Source organism: Mirounga angustirostris, unplaced genomic scaffold (assembly GCF_029215605.1).
Source record: "Mirounga angustirostris isolate CCGP_5_RB_7025 unplaced genomic scaffold, mMirAng1.0.hap1 SCAF_15, whole genome shotgun sequence".
Classification (NCBI taxonomy): Eukaryota; Metazoa; Chordata; class Mammalia; order Carnivora; family Phocidae; genus Mirounga; species Mirounga angustirostris.
This window is the reverse complement of record NW_026991723.1, coordinates 58710721-58723650: the sequence shown is the minus strand read 5'-3', so window position 1 is coordinate 58723650 and position 12930 is coordinate 58710721. Positions and strand designations below refer to the sequence as shown.

Here is a 12930-nt window from a genome sequence, read left to right as displayed (position 1 = left end):
GGACTCTCTCAGCGTCCATTCCTGCCCAGTTACTTCCTGTAGACTGGACAGGGAGCGATTTCATTTGTTTTTCTAGTATCTTGGTTTCATTACCTATGGCCAGAGGAGCCTCTGGATCTTTCTCTGGAAACTACTTTTCATGTGGTTATCTCACCTTCTAAATTGTCCTCCTCCTGCAGAGTCCTCCCTGCTAAAATTATTGGGGCACAAGAACCTCCCCTCTCTGGGCGCCTGGGTGGCTCAGTCGGTTGAGCGACTGCCTTTGGCTCGGGTCATGATCCTGGAGTCCCGGGATCGAGTCCGAGTCCCGCATCGGGCTCCCTGCTTGGCAGGGAGTCTGCTTCTCCCTCTGACCCTCCTCCCTCTCGTGCTCTCTGTCTCTCATTCTCTCTCTCGCAAAAAAAAAAAAAAAAAAAAAAAGAACCTCGCCTCTCTCCCCCCACAGCCCCAGGCGTCTCCTACAGAATCCTGATTCGAGGCCTCTACCAGCCCGACACGCTGGGCCTTAGGCAGAATGCTGGAGAGCTAAGCCCCAGGGGCTGCATCCTGCACTGGCGCTGGAAAGCCACCGACAGTCATCCACAGGGCAGGCTGGGTGTGTTCGCCACAGCAGCGTGCAAGTGAGGAGGATTATCTCCCCAGACTGACCTGACCTGGCCTTTTTTGCTCCTAACTATCTTCAGAGTTCTCATGATTGTGTCATGAGAACAGGAGCGACCTGTAGATCTTTCCCTCCCTTAATATTCCCCTTCCTCCAAACCCAAGAACCTCTCTCATTTCTCTAGTTCCTTCCCCAGATTATGAAACTTCTACTCATTTTCTAATAAAAAATTTTGTCCGTCCTGGCTATCCTGATGAGAAATGACTTCCATGGTGGACTTTATTATTGTTCCAAATACTCATGGTCCCTCCCCCAGCTCCATCCTTGCTGCCTCCCCCCAACACACACACCCACCCCAGAAGATTATACCTCCCTACCTTTTGAACTCAGGAGTGGCCATGTGAGTTGCTTGGGCCAGTAAGAGGTAAACAGAAATAACAGAGTCACTTCTAAGCAGAGACCTAAGGGACAGCTGTGGTTCTGTCTCTTCTCCTCCTCCTTTTTTTGTTGTTGTTTTGTTTTTTGGTTTAAACAACAGATACTTATTTTCTCAGAGATCTGAAGGCTGGAAGTCCAAGATCAAGGTGTCTGCAGGGTTGGTTTCTTCTGAGGCCTGTCTCCTTAGCTTGCAGACGGCTCCCACCTTGCTTTGCCCTCACATGGTCTTTCCTCTGTGCACACGCGTATCTCGGGCACGACGTTCCTGGTGCCACCATGCCGGGCTCAGGGGTATGCTCTCCACCTGATTTTGTGCACAGGGCTGACCGAAGATGGAGATTTCAGCTAAGTGTCCAAAGTGAACTATGTCCTCTGTCCGGCAAGACCTGGCTCATCCACTCCATTTTCAGAATTATGACTTGGTGTCTGGGCTGAAGATCGAGTCAGCCAGCCACGCCTCCAGGTGAAACACCAACAGGTCTCCTCGTTCCTGCACAGGAATCTGCCACAGCTGGATGGAACCCGTGGTGGAGGAAGTGGTGACCTCAGCGGCCTATCCAGGAACCCAGCAGGTGTCCGTTGTCAGCCTGGCCCTTAGCAGCACCTGTGCTGTCGACCCCGCCAGGACCAGAAGCCCAAGAGCAAGCTCCGAGCAGTTCCCTCAGAGCTCCAGCCTCTTTCCTCCCACTCTGTGAGGACACTGGAAGGGGTCCCGGAGTGAAGACGGTGTAAAGCAGAAGTGCAGCTGACCCACGGTAAACACGTGATGGAAGTAAAATGTGAGCCTCTGTTGTTGTCAGCCATGGAGGTTTGGGGCCTTAGCCTCATGACTGATAGATCCTCTCAGGCTCTCATCAACAGGCCTTCTGTGTCCACAGCCCGGAGTTCCCTCTGCCCTCAGGATGTGCCGTGGAGCTGCAACGCTGGGCCCAGAGCAGTGGGGAGTAGGACTGCCTCGTCTCTTGCTGGGTCTTGGAGGGCCTAAAGCTGGGGTCTTTGTACTTGACTTCCTGCCACAGCGTGCCCTTTGGTCAAGCCTCGGTCTGGTCTGACCAGCCCCATCCCAGCTGCCCTGCTCTCCTGGGGCCCTTGGCTTGGAATAATAAAACTCGCATAATTTCTTCTAGAGCAAAGGACATAGCTTACCTAAGAGTGGTCAGTGGTTTCGTTTCAAATGTCCACACTGCTTGGAAGTACACATAATCATATAAAATTATTTTTATTAAAATAGAAAAGCTTTCCAGTATATTGCATTGAAGACATTTATATAGAAAAAGCAATTGCAACAAACATGCTACATCAGCACTGAGATATTCTGAAAGCTTTAAGTGCCCACTTTTAAACAATATTTTGGTATAATGAGCATACCCCTATATATTTCAAAGAGTACATATAATACTGAAAAAAATACTTCATGTAACATCTAAGTTTAGGTGCATACAAACAAGAAGCATTACATTGAATAGCTTATTTCAAACTGTGAAACACATTCAAAGTATTCAATTGCTTAGACAACATGCAAACACTTTAATACTTAGATTGACATTTTTAAATATATAAACCACAATTCTTTATAATTCTATATCAAAAAAGAAAGTCAGACAGTACACTTACCCACACTGTGCATATCACAAAAAGCAATGTGTCTTCACGAACGGAAAGTACTGGGTTAACACACATGATTGTCATTTTACAAATATGGCTATTTACCTTCTTCATAATAAAATAGAAATATCATGTATTATTTACATGAACTACTAATTATTTCACTTTTTGGCAAGTATATAAGTAGCAGCAATTGGTTTAAAGATTGATATTTAAAAACTCTAAGTTTAACTCAGATGAATACCGAAGAATATACTTCTGGTTAATATAAAAATGCATAATGCAATATGCTTTGATGTGATATAACTTCTCCCCTTCGCAAAAGTCATACACACATTAGTAACCACTGAGCCTATTGCTTACAATGTATCTCGTAAATGCCATTTCTTATCTGGCTTTGCTGAACATAATAGATGGGTTCTTGAATTAAATTTCTGTAAATTAAATTTGCCTGATGATTTATATGATAATTTCAAAGATGCATTATCCTTATTTCACACTCTAATAGCAGGCTCTTCACGGTAGCCCCTAGCTTCTAGACAGAGTAGGTAATTATCTGTAAACAAACACACACACACACTAGGGGCACCTTAATACTTAAAGGAACTCTGAAATGAAATTTTTGGGTATGAAGCTTATAGTCAAATGAGTTCCTTTCTAAAAAGTGATCATCTCACTTACCAATGATACCAAATTTGTTTTACAGTGGCGGGGGGGGGGGGGGCACCCATCTAATGAGCAAAGCATAAACTGTAAGGCAGTGATCCACCAAAAGAAGACATCCTCTTTTCATTAGTATTTGGAAGAACATATTTTAACATTTGTAAGAACAAAACAAAAACCCTAATATTGGCGATTAAAAAAAATACTGTGTGGTGAACAGAGGTGACAAGTGCTTCTCCTTGGCCACCATTCAACTACAAACCAGGAGTCCTGCATGTCTTTCACAATGTAGAAAAACTCAATGGAGGAACATTTTGCACTTTTCACAGGTGGTCAGTTATGTGTCCAGACCATGTGCAAGGCAGGGCCCAGGCTGAGGAGGACGAGGCAGGAGGGGCAGGGGGCTCTGGCCTCGATGCCGGCTGATGGCACACTGCTGGAGACCTGTACCTGGGAAATGATGAGGGCAGACAGAGGGACGTGGGACGCCAGCGTGGGGCTGTCGGAGTTGATGAGGGATTCGATCTTCTCTGCTTCTTTATTGCAGGCCTCAATCTGGGAGAGGAGAATCAGATTTTTAAAGTCTACAACCACAGGACCCGTGAAATGGGCAAGTCAGACACAATCCACATATATTCTAACAGAGAATGTGCTTTCTCTGTCCTTGTTTAGCCAAAGTCACATTTTAATATAGTCTTACTTTATTACACCAATAGTAACAGCATCGATGGAAATTAAATCAGAAAAGGAATGATGCACAATGCCACTGCCCTTGCCACTTAGCCACATGCAGACATTACCTTCCCACAGTTAGACACAGTGGACTTTCAGGGCTTCCCTCCCCATCCCAGAGGAGAGCGAGGCGCTTTCCTCAGCTTCCTGATGTGGCAGTGTACAAACCGCTTGTATTCACCCTTCACTTGAGCCCCCACTGTTTTGATACTGAACGTGGGCCCACAGAAGCGAGACTCACCTCTAGAGTATGAGGAAGAAAAATGGGGTCCATAAGGCCAGTCCCGGTGGGCTTCTCCTCCCCACTGGGAGCAGGGGACAGGCATCTTCTCGTCCCCTGTCCCAAGGGGACAGGTATCTACTCCGGCTGTGTCACTGCATGACCTGTATCAGCCCCTTCCCTCCCTGGGCCCCAACAGCCTCATCTGTATGTAAGCAGATGCCTTCCGTGTCTGCATGCTCTGAGCAACCTCTCAGCCTCTCCACTCTGCCACTCCTTTACATCCTGCTGTCAGATATGTGCCCCGCCTCAGTCACCTGGAAAAGCTCACCTGGTACAGCTCTGTCCTTCTGAGACTGCCTTGCTTTTCTCCCTCCTGCCCTAGCTTTCCAAATGCCTCCATTTCCTACCCCCTCCTAAGTCCTCCAAACAAGAAGCCTGCACAATGTGTGCTGAACCCCACCTGCAAAGCTTTTGGATAATGATCGACAGGAATGATCAGGATTACAATTTCGGATTCAATGCTGAAGTATCCAAATACGTCACACTGCGGGACAGATACATGCATGCGGATTTTCTGAAGTATTTCCAGAACTGTTATTGGCTTTTTGTTTGTTACCTGGGAACAGAAAAAAAATTCCATTACCTGAATAAAAGAGGAATTCCTTATTACTGCCTAGGCTACCTTGCTACCTTGCCTATTGGAACCCTAAGTGTGGGGCCCCAGAAGGGGCCCTGCTGGCTGAATTCTAAATCTCCAGAATCCTTTCCAAAGGGCTTTTGTATTACTGCTGAGCTTTGTAGCCAAGACAAACACTCACCCAAAGCCCCCCACTCCCTTTTAAGGGACTGTTCTGAGTTGGGAGCCACAGGAAAATGATTAGTCTTCCTATAAAAATACAGGTATTTGAATCCAAACGGGGATAATTTTCTAGGTAGTGGCAGGTGTTGGCTGCTACATTTCTGGAACCCTGTATCCACAGAAGTGGAGCAGAAGTGATGGTACATCAAAGGGAAAGGGGCAAAGCGGCCATGGGAAGGTGGCAGGTTCTGGAAGCAGCCCCCTGGAGGGATGGGGACTGAGGGCAGGCCGCCTTGAAAGCATCTGGGCAACTACCAGTCTCTGGCTGCTTGGTTCTGCCTCGAGCTCTAACTCTACATACTCTGCAAGCAGGGGACCTTTCCTAAGGCAGGCTCAGGCTGTGTTGTGCATGGCAAGGTCACCAAACAGCCAGGGTGTAGAGGAAAGGAGCACAGGATTGGGGGCCAGACAGCCTGTGCTCAAACCCTAGTTCCACTAGTTATGAGCTATATAGCTTTGGGCAAGTTGCTTTTCTGTGAATTACTTTCTTCCTCTATAAATGGGACAATGCATTCTACTCTATAGGATTATGAGAGGTTTATCAATCAGGTTTCAACAGTACCTGGCACATAGAGCAATTTACCTTCGCAATAGTATCCAGTTTTTCTTTGTCAAATAAAACTCTTAACATTCCAGCACATAATGGGCAACAAGCACCTGTATAACAGAAACCATTTTATGTGTGCTCAGAATTAGAAAATGAGAATTCAAAATAGTCGGTGAAAGAACCAACCCTTCATTTTGTGTTAGGAGAGTTGTAGCTGTCCTCCCTGATGACTGTACTTTTAGATATGTTCCCTGACCAACAGGGATCTTATTATCTATACCTTTACCCAAATACTTCCTCCACCCCTGCTTTCATCCTTTACCACTTCTCAGGGAGACGCGTGATGGTATGATAGCAGAGAGAGATAGCCTTTCAAGAGATGTGGGGCCTGGACCCTGCCCTGCCTCAAAACTCACTGTGATCCTAGGCAAGTGCTTTCCTGGGCCTTTGATTTCCTGTCTGCAAAACAAGGGAACAGATGTTTTAGGGATCCTGTGAGTGTTTGATTAAAATTTAATTTTAAAAATTATATTTAAGCTGTTAAAAAATGGTAACAAAATATGAGAACATGGTCTCCAGGAGGAAAGAGGCTTTGTTTTGCTCACTGCTGTGCCCCAGTGCCTAGAAGAGTCTCTGGCACACAGCAGAAGCTCGAGAAACATTTTATGAATCCAGGGCTGGAGGAATGAACTTGTCAGACTCCAGGTACCCTGTTCTGTGCAGAAGTGGGATAAAGTCTTTTCTGCTACCTCTGTTTAACTGAAAAGTACAGCACTCTAAGGTAAGTAGTTTAAGAAAACTGTTACTACTGGGGTGTCTGGGTGGCTCAGGTGGTTAAGCATCTGCCTTCGGCTCAGGTCATGATCCCAGGGTCCTGGGATCGAGCCCCACGTCGGGTTCTCTTCTCTGCGGGAGCCTGCTTCTCCCTCTCCCTGCCTCTCCCCCGGCTTGTACTCTCTGTCAAATAAATAAAATCTTAAAAAAAAAAAAAAACCTTAAAAAAAAAAGAAAACTGTTACTACTTATAAGAGTCTGTATGAAACAAGACTTTCTTAATTACGTGCAACTAGATGCTAAGGCCAATCTAAGACCACTATCTTATGTTTCTCTCAATTTCAAATGTTTGTGTTCCTCAAAAGTACTTCAATTATTCACTCATTCATTACTTATTCTTTATTCATTAACTACTAATTCTTTGTTTGTTAACTTTATAATGAGTAAACTTTATGCATTTGAACTAATAACCATAATTTTAGTAATGAAATATCGCTTTAGCTATTTATATATTAGTGTTTGGTGGGACCTTGCCTGAAAAATTTTGCCATATTGTTTTATTTATTTATTTATTTAGGTGGATTTATTTTTAAGTAATCTCTACACTCAACGTGGGGCTCAGACTCACAAATCTGAGATCAAGAGTTGCATGCTCGTTTGACTGAGCCAGCCAGGCACCCCTGCTACATTGTTTTAAACCCAATCGACAAGATGATGTCTAAGGTAATCTATAGCTTTCTAAGGTGGACCCAGAATAATGCAACTAATCAGCATCAGGTAGAGCCAAAACTTTTTTTCTTAAGATTTTATTTATTTATTTAGAAAGAGAGAAAGAGAGATCACGAGCGGGGGAAGGGCAGAAGGAGAAGGAGAAAGAGAATCTCAAGTAGACTCCCGCTGAGCACGGAGCCTGACGCAGGGCTCAGTCTCACGACCCCAAGATTATGACCTGAGCCAAAATCAAGAGTTGGATGCTTACCCCACGGAGCCACCCAGGCGCCCCAAGCCAAGACTTCTTGAAAAATTTAAGTAAATGAGTCAGCTCTCTTTCTGAGTGACTCACTCCCTGGAGGTAGATAAGGAAGTCTTCCCAATCCCACCCCAAATACTGCCAGCCTACCTGGCGGGATGACAGGTTTGCACTCAGTCGCAGAGAGCGAAGGACACTTCACTGCAGCACATTCAGCGACAGAACTGTACTCTGAGAGGGCGCCAACAGCCTGGCAGGGCCCGTGGTAATCAACTGCTACGCGATCTGAGTAAGCAGCGCACACGCTACTGTAGGTCTCCCCGTTGTGCCCGCAGATGGGCTCTGTGGCTCTGCAGAAAGGCTGATGACAAAGCACATTTAGCCTATAAACCTCTATGGTACATTTTTTCTAACCAAGAGTACAGAATAGAAAGGAAAAAAGACACAGCTATAAATTCCTGGACCCTCTTAATTAAGCTCCTAAGGTCAGCTAAACTTTGGGTTGGGGTGGGGTCAATAGGGCTGTCTCAAGATGAATTGAAACGATTACTTTGCTGAGGCTCTCTAGGACATGGGTGCTCATTCCATGTGAACTGATAGGAGATACTGCCCCCGTTCACCCCAGACTTCTATCATTCCAGAACTACCTACCTGTTTGATGAAAACAAGATCAATCTCCATGCAAATTCAGAAGCCTTATCATTTCATGCTGGGTAGGGATAAGTAGAGGAGAGTGGAGAGATCAGTGGGGTGGAGACTCTGGACCCATCAGGTAGGTTAGGATAAGTAAGACAAAACTTGTAGCCAGTAAGAGGGAAGAAATAGGAAGAGAAGACTGGGAATTCAGAGTAGATGTTATCAGTGCACTTGGAACACAAGCTCTGAGGGAAAACACACCTAGGGAGACACGTTGAAGGCATTCTCCTGCCAGTGAAGACCAGGAAATGAGAAGCAATCATGTCAGGTGTTAGCTGGCTGGGGGCCGGGGGTGGGGGGGTGGGGGTGGGGCTGCAGTGGTGCGTGTGGGGTTGTCCTTGGGAGTATTTTTTTTGACATGAACCATAAAAGGCTGAGAGATAAACTGATGTAAAAAGACATTAAGTCTTCGAGAAATTTTCACTCACTCTTCTACGAGTGGGACTTTGGTGGAAAGAGTGGAAAAGGACTCTTCTTGGTGGCTTTAACTCGCATTCTCCTGGGCCATTTGCTAATGACAGCCACAGAAGGGGAAGTGAAAACGGTACTGATGCACCCAGGGGTGTGTAACTTTGCATTCTTTTCCTAATGGTGGGTGGCAGGAGGCCACTCTGTTCTTGCTTGTCCACTAGATGCCAAAGGTACCAACACAAGCAGGAGGGCCCTCCAGAGTTAGGAGAAAAAACCAGTCTTGGGATGGCTCATTTTAATTCTGTAGATTTGATAGGATTCACAGAAGACCCCCAAGTGGTCTTACTGCTGCTTCATCTGTAAAAGATCATAAACTAATTTTATGCTTGGGTTTGTCAGCCAAACAACTGTACCTGGCAAGGGCCTTTGTATAAGAGGCTTTGCCCCCTCTGGTACAAAGTGCAGAGATTGCTGTGTTCCATGTGGTTTGTGTCACAAACAGGATCGCGAACCTGGTCACAGGTGAGCTGTCTTGGCAAACACTCATATTGGCTACATCCAAATTTATCAAAAGTTGTCAGGCAGACTTGTGGTTTGGGTATGCATCTGAAAAACACAAATGCGGCACCATCAGCCAATGCTGGGAGGGGCAATGATGGGGCCAGTAAGGCACTGACGAGGCACAAGAGGTTGAGAAAAAAGCAAGAGCGAAATCCAAAACAGTCCCTATCCCCAGGAGCTTATGTAGAGTGGGAGAGTCAAGCATGCATATGAAGTGAGCGAGCAAGTTACACTCGAAATGCCCGTGGGAGTGAGTCACTCTGGTTCGGGAGCCTGGAGAAAGCAACAGGAGCAGGTGGTGTCCTGGCCGCCACCTGGGGGACTAGGGGGGCTGCCCAGGCCTGCCAGGCTGAGGGAGCAGCAAGAGCAAAGGTGCGCTGCGACTACAGTGCTGGGGGCAAAGGGGAGGTGACCCTGAGGGCAGGAGCCAAGGTCACAGGGATAGAAGTGGCAGCACATGAGGCCCATCGGGTGGGTTGGGGTCCAATGTTAGAGGCCTTTTAGTCAATAATAAATGAAGCATTTTCTGGGGTTTATTTCCAGCTTGGGTAATACGAGGCTGTCTTTTTTTTTTTTTTTTTTTAAAGATTTTATTTATTTATTTGAGAGAGAGAATGAGAGAGAACAGGGTCAGAGGGAGAAGCAGACTCCCTGCCGAGCAGGGAGCCCGATGCGGGACTCGATCCCGGGACTCCAGGATCATGACCTGAGCCGAAGGCAGTCGCTTAACCAACTGAGCCACCCAGGCGCCCAATACGAGTCTGTCTTAAGAGAAGGCTTCACAGTATGAGCTGAAAAGCTCAGGCTCCTGTGCTTACAGGCTGAGGACCTGCCACTGGCTGGTCGTGAATCACGGACAGCGTGCCACGCCCTGGAAGCTGGGTTTTCCTAGTAACATCAGGACCTTGCCTCATTCTCAGTTCCTGAACTTCCTCGGAGGGTTTGGGGATGATAGCTCTTCTTTAGACTTTTCTGCTCTTTCATTTCTACATTGGGCATTTATAACTTTCCTATACGGAGACCTATTAAAATGTGGAGCTTTCACTGGGCATTTGAAATACCAGGATACATAAATGTTAGTCTGTAAAACAAAAGGAGAAGAATATAGCAGCTAGCATTATTTTAATTTCAAAGGAAATGACCTCTACTCTCTTTAGGGATAAGCCTCCTGCTCTGAAATGACCACCACCACCATCACTACTACTACCACCTACAGTCACCTTTTCTGACAGGATTTAAAATTAGAATGCATGCAGTTATGGGTTTTTTTTGGAAATTTAAGACATCTGAAAAAAAATAATGGAAAAGAATATTTAGAACTTCCTTATCTATTAACATGGAAGGGATGAGAACCAAGAATATCAGGAGACATTTGGTAATTTTGGAAGGAAAAACTTTATCAATTTGAGTATAGAGAAATAAGATCAATTGGAAAGTTGAGAATCCGGGGGCTAAGTTAAACATGATCAGGGCAGGGACTCTGTCTTGCTTAGTGCTGTGTCCTAGTGTCTAGAAAGATGGCTGGTACATCAGTAGATATTTGATGAATGAACACAACTTCATATTTTTTAAACAATTATTTTTTGAACAGATAACACAAGCCCATGGTGAAATTGGAAAGATAGAAAATCGTATACAGTGCAAAAGTAGTCTGCCACCTACTCTTCCATCCCAGCCGTCGCCACCCCCCAAGACAGCTGCTATTGTCAATTTCTTGTTTAGTCTTCCCGAGATCCCTTATGTAAGTATAAACATTTATATATGCTGAGTCATGAGTATGTGCATTTAAAATTTTGATAGGCTTGGACAAATTGCCCTCCATAGAAGATGTACCAACCTTCCCTTCAACCCCCTTCTTGTATGGGAGTGGATTCCTTACATTATGTTACCAAAATTTTTATCTTTGCCAGTCTGGTAGAAAGAAAATGGTATATAGTTGTAGGTTTTTTGTTTTTTTTTTTTTTTTAAGATTTTTTATTTATCTATTTGACAGCAAGAGAGAGACAGTGAGAGCAGGAACACAAGCAAGGGGAGTGGGAGAGGGAGAAGCGGGCCTCCCGTGGAGCAGGGAGCCCGATGCAGGGCTCGATCCCAGGACCCTGGGATCATGACCTGGGCCGAAGGCAGACGCTTAATGACTGAGCCACCCAGGCGCCCCTACAGCTGTAGTTTTAATTTAATTTACATCTCTCTTAATATGAGAAAGATGAAACACTGTGGTACACTGGCTGGATGTACATCAAATTCATTTAATTTTCTTCCTGGGCACACATCTAGATTATGTTTCCCAGGCTCCCTGGCAATAGTTGTGGCCAAATGATTGAGTTCTGACAGGGGAGTGTGGCTGGAAGTAGAGGTGAATGTCACTTTTACACCTGGCCTATGAAAGCTTCTCAAGAGCAACCTTCATCAACAACTTAACATAAAAATGGGCAAAAATTAGGGCGCCTGGGTGGCTCAGTTGGTTAAGCGACTGCCTTCGGCTCAGGTCATGATCCTGGAGTCCCGGGATCGAGTCCCGCATCGGGCTCCCCGCTCGGCGGGGAGTCTGCTTCTCCCTCTGACCCTCCTCCCTCTCATGCTCTCTGTCTCTCATTCTCTCTGTCTCAAATAAATAAATAAAATCTTTAAAAAAAAAAAAAAAAAAAAAAAAAAAAAAAAAAATGGGCAAAAATTAAAAAACCTAATAGAAAAATGAACCAAAGATACAAACATAGAAAAACAAATAGTTATTAAACATTTGAAACTAGGCTTTTATTAGAGTAACTCCAGCTAGTGTATACAAACCCCAAAGTATCAGGACTTTAATATAAGTTCAAATACAATCCATTTGTGCGTTCAGCAGGTGGATTTCTACATAGTGATTCAGAAACTTAAGATCCCTCCGTCTAGTGACTCCCAGCTCCTACAGAATCATAGTCCTCTATACCTTCTGTCTGGCCAGCAGATATTAGGTTGTTGATTTTTTCATGTTGATTTGTAGGGATTCCTTATACTGTAAGGAGATCAGCCCTTTCTCCGTGATATTCTTTCCAGTTTGTCATTTCTTACCATGCAGAAAATTTTCATTTTCTTGTAGCTGCAATTTTCAATCTTTTCTTTTTATATTGGTTATGTATTATACCCAGCATAACCTTCCCACTTTGAGATTTTTTTGTTTTATTACAAGAGCAAAACAACCTTATTCAGAAGGGTTAGCTAATAGAGAAAACAAATGAACAAATAACAAAACAACCCTCAAGTCACCTCCCAATACAATTATATCATCCTATCAGCTTATTTCTTATGCCCAGGATCCTGTCTTCTTTCCATAGGAACTTTTTGGGCTTAGTTTTCATTGTATAAACTTTGCCAGATGGGTGACCAATTCTCTTTGCCATTTCTTTTAGTATGTGTGAGAATGGGTGACCAATTCTCTTTGTCATTTCTTTTAGTATGTGTGAGAATCTTCCCCTCGCTCCATCCTGCATCAGGTTTTTCAGGACGGAGAAGCAATTGCTTATTCTCCACAACATCCTTTATAAGGAAAGGAAGCGTCCTGTTCAGGTCTCTGAGGCAGCTAGTGAAAACTCCTGTTCTAGAAGCCTAAATCTAAGAGAGTCAGCAGGACTCCTGCCCTATGGCTACCATATACAGAAACCCATCATTAAGGTAGATCCACTGCACTCTGAGCTCATGGGGAAACTGCAGAGGAAGGAGCCCCTAAACAAATAACGTCACATAAAACTGAAGTTGCATTTCCAGAGATTTCTCATGTCCAATCCCTAAAATGGAGGTAGATAAGTAGAAAAAAATTTCCACTACTATCAGGCATAAATAGCTAATAATAAGAATACATCCATTTCTCTCA

General features: G+C 44.7%; 1 protein-coding gene across 4 annotated transcripts in view; it reads right to left on the bottom strand.

The window, feature by feature from the left end:
- Positions 1-2242: 2242 nt before the first annotated feature.
- The window catches only part of RECK (reversion inducing cysteine rich protein with kazal motifs), a 74213-nt gene continuing 63525 nt past the window's right edge, over positions 2243-12930 (bottom strand). For 3 of the 4 annotated variants that reach the window (XM_045882677.3, XM_064578949.1, XM_045882679.3), the window contains 5 exons: positions 8933-9125; positions 7563-7773; positions 5705-5778; positions 4723-4878; positions 2243-3862 (listed from right to left, as the gene is read on the bottom strand). In XM_045882677.3, coding sequence (XP_045738633.1) covers positions 3641-3862; positions 4723-4878; positions 5705-5778; positions 7563-7773; positions 8933-9125 — 856 coding nt within the window. In that variant the 3' untranslated portion in view covers positions 2243-3640. Of the gene's footprint in view, positions 3863-4722; positions 4879-5700; positions 6128-7562; positions 7774-8932; positions 9126-12930 lie in introns of those variants that run through there. The other variant, XM_064578951.1, reaches the window with a different exon arrangement.